We start from the raw sequence: 19850 nt of genomic DNA, 5'->3' as shown, positions 1-19850 counted from the left end.
ACACACTTTGATTGATCAGCTCCACAGTGAACAACATGTTTGCGTTGAAAAGCCATTAACAGAGCAAAAAACATTTTTGTCACACTGTCATATCACAATGTAAAATACGTGACATTAAGGGAAAGGTCACCTCTCTTTTCATGTCTTTTCAACCCAATTTACAGAATGATTTGCTATATTGCTGGAGAATAAAACGTTGAGCTTTTTTTTTTTTCCCAACCGTCTCGTTCAGCTTCTTTTCTGTTTTAATTTCTGTTAGATCACCTTCCCGGCCGATATCACATTATACCCCTGGAAGGAAGTGGTGTAAGAATCCAAATGCTGTTGAAATTTTAGCCCATTGATCAGATTAAGAGAGATGAACGTAGCATTTGAAAAAGTTGCTGTGAGAAATGAGTGGCCGCCTTCATGTAGGTGTGTGCAATGATTTAACCAGCATTGTTTTGACCAAGCAGCTAATCCATGTTGATATATTACTACGGGGGCCAATGAACCTATAACTGATGTCCAGCAGCAGGCTTCACTCGGAATCAGTGATGAACATATAAGAGAAAAGGATGTTGTTACGATCCCAGCTGATGTTAATGCTGGACAAATCAGATCCCAGAGCGAAACCTGGCTTGATAGATCCTAACTTTGTTTTTTTGAGAAAGGCGGAGGTCAGTTCACAAGGGTTTGCCAGCGTACTTTTAACGCAAAGAATAAAATGTTCATTAAACAAGAAAAATGAGCTATATTACACTAGACAAAAAAAGTTGGAAAGATTTCAATGCAAACACCAGAAAATGATTCAAACTCACCCTACTCTTTATATCCCAGCAATACCCTTACAGACTCAAAACCCCAGTGGAGATTTACCATTGTCTCAACACCAAGGCTTCTTGCTTGGCCTGGCACGGTGACAAATGGTTTTCCTTCGGTGGCTTTCTGAGCATTCACTAGGTGCTTTTCCTTCAGCTGGCGTCTCTCCTGGAGACACCCAAAAACCGCAATCCAAACTCATTGTAGCTCCAACTTCAGAGCAAACGCATGAGTTCCCTAAACTCAGTTACCCAGCAGTTTTGCAGGATTTCTCACTAGCGAACTTGGAACTTCTGCCTCCACTCTCTGACACACGCACACTGACTGACTGCCCTCTGCCTTTCCCTGTGTCTCTTTGTTGGGCCCTTGTTGCTAGGCAACAGCACAGTCTTTTTTCTCTACCTCATGTTTGTTTTCTAACTTCACTTCAAGGGTTGTGAAATCCCATTAAAAAAATGCACGTATAGGAAGAAGACCTTCAGACTTCCTGGCACCCAGCTCACAAAGAAAAACGCTAAAATGAAACCAGAACTAGGTTTCACCTTTCTTAACCCACAAATACAAACATAAGTTAAATTTAAAACTATACATTGGTCTTAATAATGTAAACCGCAAAACTCCGACTGACCCAGACACTAATGCAGCAGTTTATAAATAGGTACCTCTGTTATCTTGCACTGTGAAGTTCAGGTTATTGGCTGCCCCAGGAGCAAGGGAAAAATAAAAGTGGTGTCCGTTGGGTGGTTTATCTCTGTCCACTGCACTGATTCTCTGAATTATCTGTAATTGCAGCAGAAGATTAGATTTGATTGAGGCCCGAAGCATGACTGAAAGAACTCGACTGTTCCAGGTCAAAATCAGAAGGTCAACATATTTTCTTCAGACAAATATATGCTTCCAAAACCTTGTAAAGAGCCATGTAAGATAAAGACATAAGGAAACAGAGAATGGGGAAACTACTAGCTATTCAATGTATCCTTCCATAAGTCATACACAATCTGATAGATCTTGGAGTTTATCCGATGCATTTCAGTTGCTGAGGAATGATTCTATGTAGTTTTTCTGCCTCCCTTCCACCTCAGTAAAGGATACTTGCATAAGACTGCAGAATGGCAATTGTTTTATACCTGTTCTTCGTCTGTGACCGATTGCTTTCCATAGTATAGGGACATAAGTTACAATCGCATGATGAGGTTAATATCAACATTTCCTCTAAGCTGTGGCCACACAGCAGTCCAGAACTTGCCGCACATGGGGACAAACATCCCTTTAAGATATGCTCATATGTCACATGCAGTATAGCCGTGTAGAAATCTCAAAGGGAGCACGCAGTCTACAAACAAAACAGGCTGTGTAGAGCAAAGGGAACATTGGTCAATATTGAGAGATAATGCCTCACTTCAGCTGCCGAGGACTGCAAAACTGCTGGCATGCCTGCCCACCAATGGACAGCAAATGCTCCAATCCCTGCTGATGGTCTTACAATTCTGGGCTGTTTGCCAACAACAAGAACTGGCGTTTACATAGCATCTTTAACAGTAGACATTTCAAAGGGGTGTTATCAAACATAACTTGGCCTCGAATTACCAAAGACAATGGCTGGGATTTACCACACCCAATTCCCGCTCATAGTCAACGGATCTTTGGCTGGTCCGTCATCATTCCCATCCCATCTGCGACGATTCCCACCATGGGCGGGGCCGGAAAAATCCCGGCCAATATTACTGCAAGTGACTGAAAGCTTGATCAAGGCAGTGCGTCCTATTGAGGAGGGAGAGGTAGAAAGGTGGAGAGATTCAGGAGGAGAATTCCAGCGATCTCAGAGGGTTGCAGGGCAGGAGGTGGTTTGGGTGGAGTCAGGGGGTATGGGTTTGTAAACAATGATAACATTTTTAAATTGATCTTTAGCCAGTGTAGGTTATTGATCACAGGGCTGATAGGTGAAAGGGAGTTAGTGTAGTTAGGATACTGGCAGCAGATATTCTGATGAGACTGAGCTTGTGAGAGTGTGCAAGTTAGGAAGTATGTATAAAACTCCAATGAAGATTGTAAGTACATCCTCTGTGATTGTGACTGTGATGTGTTATTCTTACCCAGCCTTCTCAACCTTCTTGTCATCTTTGACACAGTTGACCACACCATCCTACTCCAACACTGCTCCCCCACTCTTCTGCACAGTGGGGCTACCCTTGCTTGGTTCCATTCTCATCTAGCCAATCTTTCAGGCTACCTTTGTGTGGTGCAGATTCTACCTTTTTTTATTAGAAGGGGTCCGAGGGCAATCACGGTTACGTTTGAGATATTGCTTTTCCAAAACATTGATGGAGACATTCCAAAACAGATGGCCTGTAAAAGACCAGCTAAACTCTTCACTAATTTAACAGCAGCATTGACTTGGAGAAAACTGATTCAGGCACAATGACCTTTTGAATACATTCGAAATCATGAAGGGATTTGATAAAATAAATAAGGAGAAATTGTTTCCACTGGCAGGTGGGTCGGTAACCAGAGGACACAGACTGAAGGTAATTAGCAAAAGGATCTGAGGTACATGAGGAAACATTTCATTTATTCAGTTGAGTTATGATGATGATGATGCACTGCCTGAAAGGGTGATTAGACACAGATTCAACAGTAACTTTTAAAAATGGAATTTGATGAATACTTGAAGGGGAGAAATTTTCAGGGGTCTGGGGAATTGAGACTAACTGGATAGCTCTGCCAAAGAGCTGGCAAGATACGATGGGCTGAATGGCCCTCTTCTACGCTGTATTATTTTAAGAATCTGAAGAACTGGGTTCTTAATCAGGCTACCTTCTTATTGCTCCAATTTTTTTAAAAAATAATTCTTTCACGGGATGTGGGTGTTGCTGTCTAGGCCAGCATTTATTGACTATCCATCAAAGGTGGCGAAGTGGGAATATCACTGGGCTGGTAATCCAGAAGCCCAGGCTGATGCTCTGAGGACAAGGTTCAAATCCCACCATGGCAGCTAGTGGAATTTGAATTCAATTAATAAATCTGGAATATAAAGCTAGCCTCATTAATGGTGATCATGAAACTATCATTGATTGTTGTAATAAAAAAATCTGGTTCACTAAAGTCTTTTAGAGGAAGAAATCTGCCGTTCTTACCTGGTCTGGCCTACATGTGACTCCGGGCCCACAGTAATGTGGTGGACTCTTAATGGCCCTAGCAAGCCACTCAGTTTAAGGAAAATCAGGGATGGACAACAAATGCTAGCCCATATCCTATGAAGGGATTTTAAAAAGTGCTCTTCGGGAGGTAGTGGCGAGCTGCCTTCTTGAACCACTGCTGTCCATGTGGCGTAGGTACACTCACAGTGCTGTTAGGACAGGAATTCCAGAATTTTGACCCAGTGACAGTGAATGTTGAAGGTGGTAGATGGGGTGCTGATAAATTGGGCTGCTTTGTCCTGGATAGTATCGAACTTCTTGAGTCTTCTTGGAGCTGCACCCACCAGGCAAGTGGGGAGTATTCCATCACACTCCTGACTTGTGCCTTGTGGATGGTGGACAGGCTTTGGAGAGTCAGTAGGTGAGTTACTTACTGCAAAATTCCCAGCTTCTTATCTACGCTTCTGGTCACAGTGTTTATATGGCTAGTCCAGTTCAGTATCTGGTCAATAGTAACCCTCAGGATGTTGATGGTAGGGGATTCAGCAATGGTTATGCCATTGAATGTAAAGGGGAGATGGTTAGATTCTCTCTTGTTGGAGATGTTCATTGCCTGGCACTTGTGTGGTGTGAACACTGAGAAGACCTATCTTCAGAACTGAAGAAAGATAGAAATGTAAGGGCTTTTAAGCCAGTGGAAGGGGCAGGAAGGGGCAGGATGAACAAAAGGGAAGCTCTGTAATAGAGTGGTGAGCAGGAGAGATTAGATAACAAAGGGTTCCATAAAACCTGCAACCTAACTCCATATACCCTCCTTTGCCCCATAATAGCTTTGGATAACAAAAACCTATCAAGCTTAGATTTAATAAAAAACATTGATCTAGCGTTAACTGCTTTCTGCGTGACAGAGCTCCAAACTTCTACCACCCTTTGTGTGTAGAAGTGTTTATCCTAATTTCTCTCCTGGAAGGTCTGGCTCTATTCTTTTGACTGCCCCCCCCTCATCCTTGACTTCCCAACCAGCAGAAATAGTTTCTCTCTATCTACCCTAGCTGAACCCCTTAGTGTATGTTGAAGAATTCAATAAAATTATTGCTTAACCTTTTGAATTCCAGGGATATAACCCAAGTTTGTGGAATCTCTTCTCATTCTCTCCTCGGCTCACCACCACTTTCTCAAGGGCAATTAGGGATGGGCAATAAATGCTGGCCTAGCCGACACCCACATCCTGTGAAGTTTTTAAAAAGCTAACCCTTGGAATCCAATTCCCTCCATGGCCAATATAACCTCCCTAAGGTATGGTGTCCAGGACTGCTCACAGTCCTTCAGGTGTGATCCAATGTTATTACTATCTAATATATTCAGGCTGATCTGAAGTCGTACTGTATCAAATGCAGGATAAGAATCAGAACACTGGCAATGATGCACTCATAAATTCACTTTACCATCTTTGTTCAAAAACTGTTAACTGATTTAAAGAACTGTTTCCAATGCTTGCTTGTATGTAGTCATTGAACTTGAGTACTGCCCAAATTAGATCAGCAATGTAAAAACAGCATTGCTGCCCCATACAGACAGACTGAGAGATCAGCTCACCCAGAAGCAAAATGATCATGCAGAATAAGGCCTCCAACACTATTAGCACCAAACACAACTTGAGGAAGAGAGTTCCAAGCTTCTCTCACCTCTTGTGTGAAGCAGTGTTTTCTAATTTGACTTCCAAAAAGGTCTGGCTCTCGTTTTTAGATGACGGCCCCTGGTCCTAGATTCCCCAACCATCGAAAATAGTTTTATGTACCATAGGTGTTCCCCAAAGTCATGAAGTAGTAGCCATTACAATCAATTTAAGATAGAATTCAGGAGAAACCTTTTTACCCAGAGATTGGTGAGAATGTGGAACTTGCTACCATGAGGAGTGGTTGACGAGAATTTAAGTTAAATGAAAGCTAGATGTACGTATGAGGTAAAAAGGAATCAAAGGTTATGCTGATGAGGTGAGATGAACTGCGAGAAGACTCAGGTGGAAGACAAAGACCAGCACAGACCTGTTGGCTCGAATGGCCTGTTTCTGTGCTGTATATTCTCTAGCTGGAATTTTATGCACCCCGTCCCAACCAGGGGTGGGATGGCAGGCAAGGGGGAGGGGTGCTGTAAAATTGCGCGCCATGTTAGCACCGCCAGTCCCGGCAACTGCCTGCCCCGCTGCAATTTTACCAGTGGCAGAGGAGGCATCGGGTGGCCCACTTGCCTTGGGCCAAGTGAGGCCTTGAAATAAGACAATTAATAGCCACATCAGGTCCTCCTCCTGCCACCACTGGGATTTAACCCCGGCAGGGGAGGCCGACGCCATGTGTCCAACCCGCTGGTGTCTGGTCAAGGGGAGTGCCTCCTTTTTGGGCCCTCTCTGCCCATCAAAGGCCCCCCTAAAGGTATTCCTCCCACACATTTCCCTTCTCTCCCTGCCCTGCCCATTGCAGCTCCCAACCCCCCTCGGCAGGGCCTGTCAGCCTGGCCTGGGTGAGACGCCGGACCTATCCCTATCTGGGCTCCATCACAGTTCGCTTCCCTCTGTGGCTCACCGCAGTCCCAGCAGTGACCATCGATTCTGGCGGCGCTCTGATTGGCCAGCTACTCTAAAAGGTGGGACTTCTCCCTGATAGGTCAGAAGGCCGACCTCTAGACAATTAATGGCCCAAAGACTGTTAAATGGATGTGAGACAAGCCAAGCAAGGGCGGGCTCACACCCAACTTTTACACTGCCCCTTGCACAAAATTCAGCCCCATATAACTCTACATGATATAGAATCACAGAATTGTTACATCCCAGAAGGAGGCCATTTGGCCCATTGTGTCTGCACCAGCTCTCCGAATGAGCAATTCACCTAGTACCATTCTCCCGCCTTCTCTCCGTAACCCTAGCCCTGCACATTCTTTCTTTTCACATAACAGTCTAATTCTCTTCTGAATGCTCGATTGAACCCTTCTCCACCACATTCTCAGGCAGAGCATTCCAGGCCTTAACCACTGAAATAGTATTTCCTCATGTTGCTTTTGCTAATTATTTTAAATCTGTGCTCTCTCATTCTCGATCCTTTCACGAGTGGGAACAGTTTCTCCCTTTCTACTCTGTCCAGACCCCTTTGAATACCTCCATCAAGTCTCCTCTTAGCCTTCTGTGCTGCAAAGAAAACAGTCCCAATTTCTCCAGTTTTACTTCATTACTGAAGTTCCTCAGCCCTGCAGCCATCCTCTATCTTGTGTGGAGATCAGCATCTTATAACAGGACAGGTTAAGTTGGTGATTTGATGGAAGTATTCAAAATTATGAGGGCGAAAGGAATAGATTACTTGAACTGCTCAGTCAGTCACAAACTCGAGGACATAAATTAAAGACCATCAGCAAAGGATGAAGAGAGGGGTTTGGAGATTTTTCTTTAGAGGGCTGGTTAGATGATCAGTGTCCTGCTAGAAAAGGTGATAGCTGCATTAGAATCATTAATAACTTATAAAATGGAAGTGATACATATTTGATTATTTTTAAGTTTATGGAGGAAGGGTACAGAAATAGTGCTAAGTGTAGAGCTCTCTCCGAGGGCGAGCACAAGAACGATGGCCCAAGTGGCTTCCTTCTGAGGTGCATGTTTCTATGACTCTCCGTTTCTCGGGTCCTTAATGTCTGGACATCAGCTGCTTTATTTCTAGTGCGCATGTATCGCAAAGTATTTACTACACAGAAACAGGCCATTCAGCCCAACTGGTCTGTGCCAGTGTTTGCGCTCCACACAAGCATTCTCCCACCCTTTTGTATCCGACCCCATCAAAATATCCTGTATTCCTTTCCCCATCATGTACTTTTCTTGCTTTCCCTTAAATGCATCTATGCCACTCAGCTCACCTACTGTATGTGGCAACGAGGTCCACATTCTCACCACCCTCTGGGTAAAGACGTTTCCCCTGAATTTGCTGCATCAGCACCATCAGTTGTACTGTGCAAAGACCTTCATCTCCACTCTTACCCTGTGCTCAGCAGATTTAAGACATGCCTGCTAGAAACTATGCGGATTTATCCTGATCCCTTAGAGCTCCATTGCCAACCTCAGATTTCCTGTTTAATTCCAACGCAGTTACAGATCTGTCATTCCTCTCAATTAAATTACTTGGAATTGGTGTGGGTACTAATTAAAATTTATTCACAGAGATGGAAGAGTGTAAGGGTGCCCTACAGCTGAATGCTTTCACAAAATGTTACAGCTTGACGCAATGAATCTTTATACAGGCAGCTACATGGACTGATTTGACACTTCAGTAGATGGGCTTATTTATTTATCCAGAACCTCTTTACAGCTTTAAAGTTGTTAGGCAATAACAATTATTTTGTTTAAGCAGCTGAAAATCTTAGTTACCCCATTGAGACCAATTAGATTGCTATAGTTTTGCAAACAGTACTTCAAGACAGCAGTTTCATATGCAGAACCCACACTGGGCTCCGTACGGCCATTAATTATGAACGCATAATTCCTGAGCAAAACTAAACCACTGTGAAACCTTGTTAGTATAAACTTCATTATTGCAAATATTTTTGTTCTAACTAGCATTTCACCACACGCTGTTATGATGATTAGTAAAGGAGGTTAAATGTTAGATTGCTCCAAACCTGGTGAGAACTACTTTTCAAAGTCTATTTGAATTTAATGGTCTCATCACTGGGATGAAGGGCTTATCTTTTGAAGAAAGGTTGAACAGGTTGGACCAAACCCATTGGAGTTCAGGAAAAGGAGAGCTGATCTAACTGAAACCTGTAAGTTCCTGAGGGGATTTGATAGGGTAGATACCAGGAGGATGTTTCCACTTGTGGGAGAGACGAGACCCAGGGGACACAGTTTGAGAATAAGACGTCTACCGTTGAAGATGGAGATGAGGAGAAGTTCTTTTCTCTCAAAGGGTTGTTAGTGTGTGGCATGCTCTTCCCCAGAAAGCAGTGGAGGGTGGGTCATTGAATTTATTCAAGGCAGAGTTAAACAGGTTTTTGACAGACAAGGGGGTCAAGGGTTATGGGGAGGTGGGCAAAAATTTTAGCTCAGTGGACGGGCGCGCGCCAGACCTGCTCGAGCGTGAAGTGATGCACGTTGATGTCGGGCGAGCATCCCCACGTCGAAGCGCAATGGCGCGATATTTCGGGGTTGGTGGGGGCGCGCCGGAGTCACCAGCGACTCCCACCGACAAATAAAAGGCCTGTTAAGGCCGTTAAATGATCAATTAGGTTAAATTTTTTGCTGCCCGTCCAACCTGACGGTTGGATATAAATAAATAAAAATTTTAAAACGTAATTTATAACCAATCCCTGCTCAGGTGACATGAGGGGACATGCCTTGTGACGTTTTTAAGTTCTTTTTTTTAAAAATATAACTCTACATCTCCCCGAGGCAGCTCCCGTGCTGAGATTATGAAGCATGTGCTCGCACGTATGTGCGAAAATCGCCCTCGCCCCACTCACACTCCACCACCCCCCCCCCTCCGCCCGCACAGGCAGTGCTGAACGCTGTCGCTTGCGTTTCATGCTGGATGGGCGTTAATTGGCCCGCCAGTGTGAAATTGCCTTCCGGCCTCGATCACGGGTGGCCGTTGGCTTCCCGCCCGCCCCCGCCCGCCCCCACCGAGTCCGCCCGACAAGGGCAAGATTCAGGTTCAGACACGAAAGTGGAGTTCAGACCAGATCAGCCATTGGGGCATTGGGACCGTTGCTGGGGGAGGTGGGACCTGTACAAGTTGGACGGGTCACAGCTGAACAGGAACGGGACCAACATCCTCGCGGGGAGGTTTGCTAACGCTGTTGGGGCAGATTTAAACTACCTTGGCAGGGGGATGGGGTCCTGAAAAGTAGTTCAGAGGGGAGAGAAGCTGAGATGGAATTAGAAGTTAAAACGCTAGTAAGCGAGTCTGGAAAGCAGATGAGACATAGGCTAGATAAGAAAGAAGTGAGTTTAGCAAGGCTAAATTAACTTATTTCAATGCAAGGAGCCTGAGGAATGAGACAGACGAGCTGAAGGCACAGACAGGCATGTGGGAGTATGGTATCATAGCCATGGCCGAGACTTGGCTAAAAGGACAGGATTGGCAGCTCAACATTCCTGGTTATAGGGTATTCAGATGAGATAGAGAGGGGGATAGAAGAGGATGGGGGGCATCACAATATTGATCGAGGAATCAATTATAGCAGTGAAGAGAGATGATATTTGGAAGGATCATCAAATGAGGCCATGTGGGGAGAAGTAAAGAGTACAAAAGGGGCAAACACGCTGTTGGGTGTATACTATAGGCCCCCAAACAGCCAGGGAGAGATAGAGGATCAAATATTTAATCAAATTTCAGAGAAGTGTCAAGAATAATAAGGCAGTAATAGTAGGGGATTTTAACTCCCAAATATTAACTGGGATAGTTTTAGTGTGCAAGGTAGGGAGGGAGCAAAATTCCTAAACTGCATTCAGGAGAACTTTTTTAGCCAGTACATAGAAAGCCCAACATGGGAGGAGGCAGTTCTGTACCTAAAAATTGGAAATGAGCCTGGGCAGGTGGAAGGTGTATCAGTAGGGGAGCATTTTGGAGTTAGTGACCACAATTCAGTTGGATTTAGGATAATTATGGAAAAGGGTAAAGTTGGGCTGGAAATAAAAGTTCTAAACTGGGGAAAGGCTAATTTTACTAAGATGAGATATGATTTGGCCCAAGTAGACTGGGAGCAGCAACTTGCAGATAAAACTGTGTCAGAGCAGTGGGAGGCATTCGAGGAGGAAACATTGAGAGTACAGGGCAAATATGTTCCCCTAAAGACAAAGCGGGGACCAAGTCCAGGGAACCCTGGATGTCGAGTGACATAAAAGGTTAGGATTAAGGAAAAAAGAGAAGCTTGTGGCAGATACCGAAGGCTTAATACGGCAGAGTCCCTAGAGGAGTATAAAAAGTGCAGGGGGAAACTTAAAAAGGAAATTAGGAAAGCTCAAAGAGTGCATGAGAAAGCATTGGTGGGTAGAATAAAGGAAAACGCAAAGGGGCTAGAAAGAATTCTGAGGGACAGAATATACCTGCACTTGGAGACATGGGTTAATCAGGGATAGTCAGCATGGATTTGTTAAGGGAAGGTCATGTTTGACAAATTTGATCATATTTTTTGAGGAGGTAACTAGCCATATTGGTGAGAGTAATGCATTTGATGTGGTCTACATGGACTTTAGCAAGGCTTTTGATAAGGTTCCTCATGGCAGACTGGTCAAGAAAGTAAGAGCCCATGGGATCCAAGGCAAAGGGGCATGTTGGATACAAGTTTGGCTGAGAGGAAGGAAGCCGAGGGTGATGGTAGAGGGATGTTTCTGTGACTGGAAGTCTGTTTCCAGTGGGGTTCCACAGGGCTCGGTGCTGGGGCCCTTGCTGTTTGTGGTGTACCTAAATAGTTTGGACTTAAATGTAGAGGGTATGGAGGATAGTCGTAAACTGCAGGATGATATCAATGGACAGGTCAGGTGGGCAGAGCAGTGGCAAATGGAATTCAACCCAGAAAAGTGTGAGGTAATGCGCTTGGGGAGGTCTAACAAGGCAGGGAATTACACTATGAATGGTAGGACCCTGAAAGTACTGAAGATCAGAGAGACCTTGGTGTGCATATCCACAGATCCTTGACGGTAGCAGGGCAGGCAGATAAGGTGGTTAAGAAGGCATATGGGATACTTGCCTTTAATAGCCGAGGCATAGAATACAAGAGCAGGGAGGTTATGCTGGAACCGTATAAAATGCTGGTTAGGCTACAACTGGAGTACTGCATGCAGTTCTGGTCACTACATTATAAGAAGCATGTGATTGCACTGGAGAGGGTGCACAGGAGGGTTACCAGAATGCTGCCTGGGCTGGAGGGTCTGAGCTATGAAGAAAGATTGGATAGGCTTGGGTTGTTTCTTCCTTGGAGCAGTGAAGGTTGAGAGGGGATCTGATAGAGGTGTATAAGATTATGAGGGACATAGATAGGGTGGATAGGAAGGCACTTTTTCCATTAGTAGAGGGGTCAATAACCAGGGGGCATAGATTTAAGGTAAGAGGCAGAGGCTAAGAGGGGAGTTGAGGAGAATTTTTTTTCACCCAGAGGGTGGTGGGAGTCTGGAACTCACTGCCTGAAAGAGTGGTTGAGTCAGAAACTCTCATAACATTTAAGAAGTATTTAGATATTCACCTGTGTTGCCATAGCCTCCATGGCTATTGACCAAGTGCTGGAAAATGGGATTAATGTAGTCAGATCTTTGTTAACCGGCACTAATATGATGGGCCGAATGGCCTCCTTCTGTGCTGTAAATGTCTATGAGTCTATGAGCCATGATCTTATTGAATGGCAGAACAGGCTCAAAGAGCTGCATGATCTATTCCTGCCCCTAAGTTCCATGTTCCTATGTCCCTAAAGTTGTGAACAGCTACATCTCAGCTCCTAAAACATTGACCAGTAACCATCTCCCCCATAATGTTTAATTTTATCATGGGAAAGCAGAACCACATTGAGCTGAGGTTCGGCTGATTTATGCTGGAATGTTTGTAATTCTTCCTTCATTTCTGATTGTTTTGTTAAAACTTTATAAAACACTGGTTAGGCCCTAACTGGAGTATTGTGACCAATGAGGAACATAGGGACAGGAGGAGGTCATTTAGCCCATCTAGCATGTTCCACCATTCAATGAGATCAAGGTTGATCTGTGACCTAATTGCATATACCCACCTTTGTCCCATATCCCTTAATACATTTCAATAACAAAAATCCTTCAATCTCTGAATTAAAATTAACACTTGATCCAGCATCAATTGCCATTGGCAGAAGACAGCTCCAAACTTTCACCACTCTTTGTGTATGAAAGTGTTTCCTAACTTCAATCCTGAAATATTTGGCTCTGTTTTTGCCCTAATTCTTGATTCCCCAACCGGTGGAAATAGTTTCTCTCTCTCTACTCTATCAGTTCCGCCTAATATCTTGAAAACTTTGATCAAGTCACCTCTTTTAACTTTCTGAATTTCAGGGAATACAATGCGAGTTTGTTTAATCTCTCCCAGTAGTTAAAGCAATTAGCCAATTCGATTCACTCCACGTGATATCAAGAAATGGCTGAAGGCACTGGATACTGCAAAGGCTATAGCCCCTGACGAGATTCTAGCAATAGTACTGAAGTCTTGTGCTCCAGAACTAGCTGTGCCCCTATCAAGCTGTTCCAGTACAGTTACAACACAGGCACCTAGCCAGCAATGTGGAAAATTGCCCAGTTCTGTCCTGTCCACAAATCCAACCTAGCCAGTTAGTGCCCCATCAGTCTACTCTCGATCATCAGCAAAATGTTGCAAGGTGTCATCGACAATGCTATCAAGTGCCACTCATTAACGTTAACCTGCTCACTAACACTTAGTTTACAGCACAGAAGGAGGCCATTCAGCCTATCGTGTTCGTGCCAGTCAACAAAGATCTAACTACGCTCATTCCATTTTCCAGCACTTGGTCCATAGCCCTGGAGGCTATGGCAATGCAGGTTCTGCCAGGGCCACATAGCTCCTGACCTCATTGCAGCCTTGGTTCAAACATGGGCAAAAAAGCTTGAACTCCAGAGGTGAGGTGAGAGTGACCACCTTTGGCATCAAGGCCACATTTTACAGAGTGTGGTATTAAGGAGCATCGATCTAGAAAAACTGAAGTCAATGGGAATCAGAGGGAAAACTCTCCACTGGTTGAAGTCCTACCAAGCAAAATGGAAGATTGTTGTGGTTGTTGGACATCAATCAACTCAGTTCCAGAGCATCACTGCAGGGGTTCCTCAGGGTAGTGTCCTAAGCCCAACTATCTTCAGCTGTTTCATCAATGACCTTCCTTCCATCATAAAGTCAGAAGTGGAGATATTCGCTGGTGGCTGCATAATGGTCAGCACCATTCACAACTCCTCAGATACTGAAGCAGTCTGTGACAATATGTAGCAAGACCTGGGCAATATTCAGGCTTGGTCTGATAGTAGCAAATAACGCAAGTGAAGGAACAGTGGGCGATATAGTTCCATGTCAGCATAGTGTGTGGCTTGAAGTGGCCAATGACCATCACATTCAATGGCATTGCCATCACTGAATCTCCCACTAACATCCTGGGAGCTACCATTGACCATAAACTGAACTGGACCACCCACATAAATACTGTGGCCACAAGAGCAGGTCAGAGACTGGGAATTCTGTGGTGAGTAACTCACCTCCTGACTCCACAAAGCCTGTCCACCATCTACAAGGCATAAGTCAGGAGTGTGGTGGAATACTCTCCATTTGCCTAGGTGAATTCAGCTCCAAAAACACTCAAGAAGCTCGTCATGATCCAGGACAAAGCAGCCCGCTTGATTGGCACCCCATCCACCACCGTCAACATTCACTCCCTCCACCACCGATGCACAGTGGCAGCAGTGTGTACCATCTACAAGATGCAGGGCAGCAGCTCACCAAGGTTCCTTTGACAGCACCTTCCAAACCCATGACTGCTGCCACCTAGAAAGAGAAAGGCAGCAGATGCATGGAAATACTACCACCTGTAAGTTCCCCTCCAAACCACACACCATCCTGACTTGGAACTATATCATGGTTTCTTCATTGTCGCTGGGCCAAAATCCTGGACCTCCCTTCCTAACAGCACTGTGGGTGCTTCTACAACACATGGACTGTAGTGGTTCAAGAACGGGTTGCTCATCACCACCTTCTCAATGGCAATTAGGGATGGGTAATAAATGCTGGTCTTGCTGGCGATGCCTGCATCCCATGAATGAATAGAATTTAAAAAACTGTTGTAGGCTAGGTATTATTCTAGTAAATCTAGATTCACTCCTTCCGAGGTTAGAAAGATTTTTGATTCACAAGGGAGTCAAGGGCTCTGGAGTACAGGCCTCTGGAATATAAATCTGGAATGTGAAGCTAGTCTCAGTAATGGTGAGACATGAAACAATCATCAATTTTCATAAAGACCCATCTGATTCATTAATGTCCTTCAGGGAAGGAAATCTGCCATCTTTACCTGGTCTGGCCTACATGTGACTCCTGATCCACAGCAATGTGGTCGAATTTTAACTGCCCTCTGAAATGTTCAGTTCAAGGGCAATGAAAGATGAGCAACAAATGCTGGCTTTGCCAATGGCATCCATATCCATTGAAAGAATAAAAAATAGCAAGGAAAGTGGAGCTAAGCCACCAGAAGACCAGCCATAATCTTGAGTGGTGGAGCAGACTTGAGGGGTCAAATGGCCTATCCTGCTCCTATTTCTTATGTTCATAAGCCAATATATCCTTCCTAAGGTGTGAAGTCCAGAATTACTCACTATACTCCAGATGTGATTTAACCAGGGCTTTGCATGGCTGAAGTGTAACTCCTACCCCCTTGTATTCTGGTCCTCTAGATATATTCAATTGGCCTTTTGGGTTATTTTCTGTATCTGTTCATGGCATTTTAATGAGCTGCGTACCTGGACCTCCAAGTCTCTTTGGATCTCCAGTGCTTCTATCTTTTTGGGATTCTAGGAAGCACACTTTAGAAAGGATGTCAAGGTCTTGTTAAGGGTGCAGAGAAGAGATTTACTGGAATGATGCCAGGGATGAGGGTCTTCAGTTATCTGGAGAGATTTGTGAAGCTGGTGCTGTTCTCCTTAGTATCAAATGAGATTCCATGGAAGCGTCCAAATTCAAGAATAACCATAGACCAGCTGTTTCCACTGGCAGGAGGGTCAAGAACCAAAGGACACAGGTTTATAGTAACTGGCAGAAGAACCAGAGGCAAGATGAAGAATTTTTTTGTTTCCACAACGATCTGGAATGTAGTGGCTGAAAATGTGGTGGAAAAAGATTCAATATTAACCTTTAAGAGGGAATTGGATGAAGACGTGAAGGAGAAAACTTTGTGGGGCTTTGAGGGAAGAGCAGCAGAGTGAGAGTAATTGGATAGTGCCACCAAAGATAGGCCTGATGGACTGAATGGCCTCCTCCTGTGCTGAATCCCCAATCTGTGCTAACAGCAGGACAGGGACAAAGGCAGATATAACTGGGAAGATAACTCACAAAATAAATCTTGATGATTGCAGAGACACAAAACAAGGGAGGATTTGTAGTGAAATTCCTATGTGTAAGACAAAATTTAATGCCCTCTGATGGTGACATCTGATTTCTTGATAATGTATGTATTTATACTGGGCTCTTCTCATCAGAATGAGGAGCCTCAAAGTGCTTCTTTACACTGCCAGTTACACTGTGTAGAGCATTGACTCTTGTTATGCTAACGAACGGAGGAACCATTGTTTGTCAACAGTGCCCCACAAACAGCCAAAACAGGAATAAGATAGCATTGGACAAAGGAGAAATGTTTGCCACAGCCTGCTCACTTGCACTGATCTGCTCTTCTCTGTCAACATCTGCCAACCCTTAAAAAAAAACCTGGGCCAGGATTTTATGGCCCCACCGCGGGGTGTCTCCCCCTGCCGGATGCGGCAAGCCATTTAAACCTCCATTCAGTTCGGCGGGGCTGTCATACCCCCACCTCCCCCCTCCCCCACCCCCCACCCCGGGCAGGAGGGGCTGTAAAATCCTGGCCCTGGGTTACCAGGTCATTATCACTTTGCGGTCTGTGGGATCTTGCTGTGCACAAATTTTCTACGTTACAGCAGCGACTGCACTCAAACGTTAAGCACTTTGGGGTGTCCTTAGGTCAAGAAAGGGGCTATATAAGTGTTTTTCTTTGTCAACGCAAAGAATATTAAATCAAGCTTCCATTAGTTGTCTTCATGGAGTCGTATAATTGATTTGGTGGGTAGCCGTGCATATGGCATATAATGGAGCTTTCACACGAACTAAATTAGAGCGGTCTCTCCTAGTCTGTATTTTGGACTATTTGTATTCTAATTGGAATGATGGCAAATAAATGCTCCTTGGAATTTTTAAAGGCAGCTCCATTCTTCCATTTGGCATTTTAATTTTTAATTTGCTGCAAAGCTGTATTTTTTTCATTTAAATTGCTATCATGTATCCACAATGCCCTGTGATTTAATCTAATTATAGCTTTTTGTATTCATGTCAAAGTCATGAAGCATCCAACAGTCATTCAGGAGAAATCATTGAAAGCTGCAGTATGCCTTTTCCAACAATCTACATGCTGATTGGAAGCAATTTGTATGGATTGTGGGACCAGTTTCTGCCTAATTTTTAAAGGATTGTATGAAATTCTGACTTAAAAATTCTAACATTCCCTAACCAGAATAACTAATGCTCCCATTTTCATGCAAAGCAGATGCTGGTAATGTTTCTGTTGTTGCCATCTAAACTTCCATGGGGAGCATTTTTTAAATGTTTTTACTTGTCCCGTTAACATCCCCTTTTTGCCTTGCATCATTAACCCTTTCATCATTTAATCACGCTGGTCTTCCAATAGACCTTCCCTTCTTTTGTTCTCATTCTTACCACTCCCACCCCCACCTAACTTCTTCCCTAACTCGGCACTTGCTTATAAACTCAAATCTCTAACTTCTTCCATGAAAGGGGATTGATCTGAAAGGTTAATTCTGTTTCTCCCTCCACAGACGCTGCCTGACCTGCTGAGCGTTTCCAACATTTTCTGCTTTTGTTCCTGATTCCCCCACAGCTTCGGCTTAACAATCGGGGAATCAAGAGCACGCCAACTTCTGGCCCTAATTCTCTGACCTTCACTCCTGGTCAACAAAGACTTTACACAGGGAATGGAATCTTTCAGAATCTGCTTGTCAGGGTGGTGTTAAAATAAGAATCATGCAACACAACAGATGTGCTTCTGAAATATTTATCGCCTTATGGTGGTGGTGTGCTACAGATCAGCCAGGGAATCCGAGTTGCTGTGGCAACAGGTACTGTCACACGCACGCTGTAGTCTGGAGCTATGGATAGTGATGGTTGAGACTCCAACTTTCTTTCCATCACTAGGAATCTCTCTCATTCTTACCACCTGCCATTGGCACATCTTGGAAAGATATGCAGTTTGGTAGCTCAGCCTGTTTGGCCACATGATGGATGCACTTTCCATGGCCATCAAATCCTGGGGTGGGTCTTGAACCCGGAGCTTCTGGCTCAGGTGGAGGGACACTACCCATTGCGCCACAAAACCTCCTTATCATTACGTATATATTACTCATATTAAACAGAATTATCACAACAGGTAATAGTATCAATTAAAGAGCATTGAAAAGAATAAAATGGTCAAGTTACAGGGACAGATTGCAAAGGCCAGGTCTGTATTGCCTTGACTATAGAAGATTAACACGTGATCTAATTGGGGCGTTTAAGATGATTAAAGGAGTTGATAGGGTGGATGGAGAGAAATTAATTCCTCTAATGTGAGAGTTTAGAACAAGGGGGCATAATCTAAAATTGGAACTTGTCTGTTCAGGGATGATGTCAGGAAGCATTTCTTCACACAAGGAGCAATGGAAAACTAGAACTCTCTTCCCACAGGGTTACCAGCTCAGAGCCTGAAGAGGGAACAAGCTTTTGTCAAAAGGTGAGAGTGCGACCAAATGAGTCGAGCTAACATCAAGCTGAACAAAGATATATGCATGTATACCCATGCAAACACATTCCCTGAACAGATTGAATGTCATATAAATGTAATTTGGGGCAGCTCCTTACCTTGCCATGGTTGGAATTTTCGCACACAAATGTTTCATACTCCATTGGGAATTCAGGAGCATTATCATTGACATCCACCAAGCTAATGAGAACAAGGCCCCTTCCAATCTGCACTGGGTTCTCTGTACAAAGTACAATACACAGTCAAGGGAAGATTAATGTACATCGTTACTTTATTTTCATGAGATTTCTTTTTTTTAACGCTCATTTCTAATCATGCAAACAGAAACAGAAAAAGCTTAGAAAATAGCAGAATAAATTAGAGTGAGTCATTTGAAAAGTGATAGCATAAGCACAGACTGCTGGCCCAGTGTGACTTTAATTACTTCCCAGGATTACAATAATCATAAGACTGAACAGAAAAACTAACACCTGAGTCACATATCCTTTGTGCCCTTTTTAAACAGCTCACGCACCCTATCCAAGATGCTTCACTGTAATCCAAAATACCATGGCCTGGAGTTTCTGTGCCCAGTTATCATTGCAATGCAGGCAGAATTGACTGAAATCATACAAAGATTTAAAAAGATAACACCCCATAAGCACTTAGCTTGAGCATCTACAACATTTTATGCTGGTGCTAAAGTCAATTAACCTGAAGCAATCTCCACCCACAAAGCTGGTCACCTCCTGCTCCCCCAGGTCAGCATGGCCCATTTCTGCTGATTTGTGCACACTTGTGGCTGTGCCCAGGACCTCGGGCGCACAGGCATCTTTGGTCACATTAATCCACTGTTACTAGCCTGCAACTGTTAACCGAAGCCTCACTCAGGCCTGCCTCTCATACCAAGGTTCCGATTACTATAAATTGCTTTAAATTATTTTAAACTCAGTTTCAATGAGCTCAAATTCAGTGGATCTGCTCTTGGTGAGGACCCCATAACACAGCAAACAATTAAAACCACTGATTGATCTGTTTCTTCAACTGCAGCAATTGCATGGATAAATATCTGGTTCAAGTTTGGTTTAATTCAGTAACCTCGAGGTCCCTTTGACCCCATTCCAGTCAATAATCCATTTCATTCAATTGCGTGCTCAGTTCCGCTGGTCCATGGGAGATTTTACATTCAGGTGGATGCGAAGGAGTTGGCGTGGAAACCAGGATGTAGTTTCGCCTTGGCAAACCCGCCGCAGTGTCGATTGCATTCTGGGTTCATTTTCCCAAAGGTGCCCTCTAACAGCAACTCCAAGCCTTTGTTTACCAATTTCTAGAGCAGGAGCTTCCTTTTCTCCAAAG

At 44.1% G+C, this 19850-nt stretch overlaps 1 protein-coding gene across 2 annotated transcripts in view; it reads right to left on the bottom strand.

The window, feature by feature from the left end:
* cdh7a (cadherin 7a) overlaps positions 1-19850 on the bottom strand; it is a 173882-nt gene that overhangs the window by 6428 nt on the left and 147604 nt on the right. For both annotated transcript variants that reach the window (XM_078541099.1, XM_078541100.1), the window contains 2 exons: positions 18614-18735; positions 1464-1581 (listed from right to left, as the gene is read on the bottom strand). In XM_078541099.1, coding sequence (XP_078397225.1) covers positions 1464-1581; positions 18614-18735 — 240 coding nt within the window. The remainder of the gene's footprint in view (positions 1-1463; positions 1582-18613; positions 18736-19850) is intronic.

This window comes from Cetorhinus maximus, chromosome 4, assembly GCF_964194155.1.
Source record: "Cetorhinus maximus chromosome 4, sCetMax3.hap1.1, whole genome shotgun sequence".
NCBI lineage: Eukaryota > Metazoa > Chordata > Chondrichthyes > Lamniformes > Cetorhinidae > Cetorhinus > Cetorhinus maximus.
This window is presented reverse-complemented; position numbering and strand designations above follow the sequence as displayed.